At 34.4% G+C, this 3,989-nt stretch overlaps 1 protein-coding gene across 1 annotated transcript; it reads right to left on the reverse strand.

Moving 5' to 3' along the window:
• Positions 1-231: 231 nt before the first annotated feature.
• LOC101546605 (olfactory receptor 4P4-like) lies at positions 232-1,161 on the reverse strand. Its single transcript, XM_004621617.2, has one exon. The coding sequence runs from the start codon at positions 1,159-1,161 to the stop codon at positions 232-234; it is 930 nt and encodes a 309-aa protein (XP_004621674.2).
• Between the last annotated feature and the right edge of the window lie 2,828 nt (positions 1,162-3,989).

Consider the following 3,989-nt stretch of genomic DNA (forward strand, 5'->3'; position numbering starts at 1 on the left):
AAATTTTAGAAGAAGATGTCTATATTTCTCATATCCCAGTGGTCACCTGAGTTCGCTACAACCTACAAAAGTGAAAAAATCACCATTTGAATCACCGAAACATTTTTCTTGGCTTATATATTACCATATACTCCAGTCCTGAAAAGAAAGATCATAATACTCACTACAGCATCTAAAATGATGCGTGCCCTCAGGGCATAGGGATAAAATCACAATGGGGATTTTCCCCACTTAATGAAATTTAGAATGTGCTATTTTTGACCATACCTTCTGAATAGCAATTTTCATCTCCACATTTCTCAAGCTGTAGATGAGAGGATTCAGCAAAGGGGAAAACACAGTGTAAAATACTGAGATTTCTTTGTCCTTGTTCTCATAGCCTGGAGGTAGAAGATAAACATAGATGCAAGGGCCAAAGAACAGGAGGACCACCATGATGTGAGAACTGCAGGTTGAGAGAGCTTTTCGGCGCCCTGCCGAGGAGTGGGTCCTAAGATGATATAATATGACTATGTAAGATGCAAACAGGGCAAGAAAAACAATGACCACCACTATTCCTGAGTTTGCGATCATTAAGATATTGACAATCCGAATATCTCTGCACACAAGTTTTAAAAGAGGTTTCACATCACAAAAGTAGTGATCTACCTGATTGGGACCACAGAAAGGTAAATTGATTACCACCATGAGCAGAGCAACTGAATGCCAAAGCCCCAAGCCCCAGGCCACAAGAATCAGCATGTGACACCTCTCCCTGTTCATGATCACCATGTAATGTAGGGGTTTGACAATGGCAACGTATCTATCAAAAGCCATGGACACTAAAATAAAAATTTCCACTCCTGCCAGTAAATGAGCTGCAAAGAGCTGCGTCATGCAGCTGTGATAGGAAATGTCTTTTCTTGCTGCAACTAAGTCTCTGAGAAACCTGGGGATGACAGTCATGGTGTAGCTGAGGTCCGTGAGAGAAAGATGGCAAAGAAAGTAATACATTGGTTGTTGGATCAGATGGCTGCAAGTGATGGTGAGTAAGATGATGAAATTTCCCATGAAGATAGCCAAGCAACAGAGCAGGAAGAAGAAAAAGAACAACAGCTCAATTTGCTTATTTGCCCACAGTCCAATGAAAATGAATTCTGTCACATTGGTCCTATGTTCCATGAAGGTTGAGGTGAGTCCAAAGACAGCAGAAACTCAATTAATCTGAAATTAACAAAAAGATATACTATGTCTTCAATTACACATTTTCATCTTGGATTCCTTGTAAATCAATAAAAATATGAGCTTTGAAATATTTATTTCTGATGTTATCCTCTAAAGTCATTTTTGAGTAAATAATGTTTTATGCATTAAATTATATTTAATGAGGATGCATTCTTGTCTCAGATTATCTTGTACCTTTTGTGTGCATTTAATTATAGAAACCGATAGCTGCTATTCTGATACTCATTTTATGTCATATGAATTAAAAAGTAGTTATATTATGAACTAAACCATTAAAATACTTTGCATAAATCTACAAATATGAACATATATCTGATGACTTGCTAATGCTTCTCAACATCATGACATTCATATTGTCCAAATGGAGTTCCACTTATTTCCACTTTGTAAAATATTTTACTCTATCTCTTCCATATACTACAAATATAACATAATTCAAAATGCTTCCTCTTTATACACTTAAAATTACAAACGAATTTAAATGACATAGATATATTACATATGTCCAGTGGAACTAAACATCAATTCCTGGTATAAAAACACATTCAAATCTTCTAATCATAGCAGAAAAATAAAAAACCCTAGAGAGTTGATTTTACGTTTGGTCATTGAAAAAATAATTGGTGCAAAAGTATCCCTGTCCTATTCTATTCAAAAAAAATTTCTGTTTTGGTCTTTGTTAATCTATAAAAAAAGCAAAGCACAAGAAACAAACAAAGCAAACTATACCTACTTTCTTTCTCCCTCTCTAATTTCACTGTATGTCTTTTTCTCTTTCTCATACACACACATATAAACACACTACATACACACACACACACACACACACACACACTATTCTTATGACCTCTCATTTGCTTCCTTAGGTACACACACTTTTTTTTTAGCCTATCTTCTTTCATACCTCTGTTTTAAAAAGTTGCTTCCAAAATCTCATCTTTAAACTTTGAATTCCTAAAAGAAAAAAATGTGAAAAATTGGAAGGACATGTTAGTTAAAATTTTCTAAAGAAAATAATTTTGAACTTAAAATACAAGAGTAAATTGGATAGTATAAAAATATGTCAGTTTATTTGAGGTTATCACATTTATGACAAAGAAACGTTCTAGTCACTTTATCAGTTAACGTCATTGTATCAAATGTTTAATTTTTACTGTATCATGGTAAGGTATATGTTACTTTGATGTGCTAGTTTTGTAAATAAAATAGAACCAAAACTTAATGGTAAGATTGTACCTATATATTTGGTAGTGCATTTCTGTCTATTGTGCTTAAATATGCTTGTACAGCTACAGCAAGTAAAGGTTTACAATCCTCAGTTTGCCTTCCAATTGTCCATATTTTCTCTTTTGCTCTTTCTTGAAAATCACTACTAAGGTAATTGCTGCTAATTATTGCAAAACTAATTTAAACTTTGAATTTACTGAGTAAAGTTTGAATTTACTGAGATTAAATAATACGTTGCTCAAAATGCCCATTATTCATACATATACACACATCAAAGTCCTCCCAGCCCTCACACAACAGATTACATTTCTCTGTAAAGTTAAGGTGCTCGCTGCTCCCCGTTGAATCTTCTCTTCTCATTTTCTATGACTGCGCATTGAAACATATGGACTCACTGTGAATCTTGCATCCATAAGAACATTTCAGCAAAGCACCAGTGGGAATATCTTAAATGAAAAGGCACAGGTTTTACCGGAGGGAAAATATCCCACAGGAATTTTACAACAGCCAATGCTTAGATATCATAACTATAGAAATAGCTATTCTATCATAAAGGTCAATCAAATAATTTGATACCTAATACTTTTTGAAAATTTATCTCTAAAAAAGTGTTATGTGAGTGAATCAATACTTTGGTACTATTGTATGCTACAATAAAGCACAGTTTGTTAACTCCTCTTCTAAAATAATTTCCTAAACAACTAAAGTTTCTAATGTTTACCATAGTTCATAACTCATATTTAGTCTATGTTGAACATTTTAGAATATGACATTGCTATATTATGTCATTGCATAACCTAGTGTAATGTACTAGATTTTGTAAATGCATGCATTATAGTTTTTAATGTTAAAATTTGTTATTTTGTTCTGTCTCTACCAAGACAGAGAGGACAGGAGTGTGAGTGGGAAGTGGGAGCAAGCAGGAAAAATTGTATGTAACCTCTATTTTCGAACAGATGATCTTAAAGGTACTTGTGAAATTTTTCTAGTTTTATTTGACAAGACAAAAGCTTTTCTTTCTTGTGTTTTTTTGTTTAGAGTTCTGTTTTCACCAGACCCAAATTTATGTATAACTTTTGTACTTTCATATATTCTACTATTTCTTTAAATTAATTTAAAAATTTTGTTTCTTTTTCTTTTCAGTTAGTTAGTTATTCACTTTTTGGGTCATACCTGGCGATGCACAGGGGTTACTCCTGGCTGTGCACTCAGGAACCATTGCTGGAGGTGCTCAGGGGACCATATGGGATTCTGGGATTCGAACCCGGGTCAGCCTTGTGAAAGGCAAATGCCCTACCAGCTGTGCTATCACTCCAGCCCCAAAATTTGTTTCTTTTTAGTCACCAAGATTTTACAATATTGTCAATTAATAAGATTTCATGCATGGAACATTTGAACACTGTGTTCCCCACCAGAGTGTCTGTTTTCCTCTGCTGATGTTTCAGAGTACTGAGATTCCTCCTCACTCTCTGCTGGTGTCAGCTTCCTCCCCACAAATTATCTCCCCTCCAATTTTCTTAATCTAGTGATTTGTTCTT

Source organism: Sorex araneus, chromosome 6 (assembly GCF_027595985.1).
Source record: "Sorex araneus isolate mSorAra2 chromosome 6, mSorAra2.pri, whole genome shotgun sequence".
Taxonomy (NCBI): domain Eukaryota; kingdom Metazoa; phylum Chordata; class Mammalia; order Eulipotyphla; family Soricidae; genus Sorex; species Sorex araneus.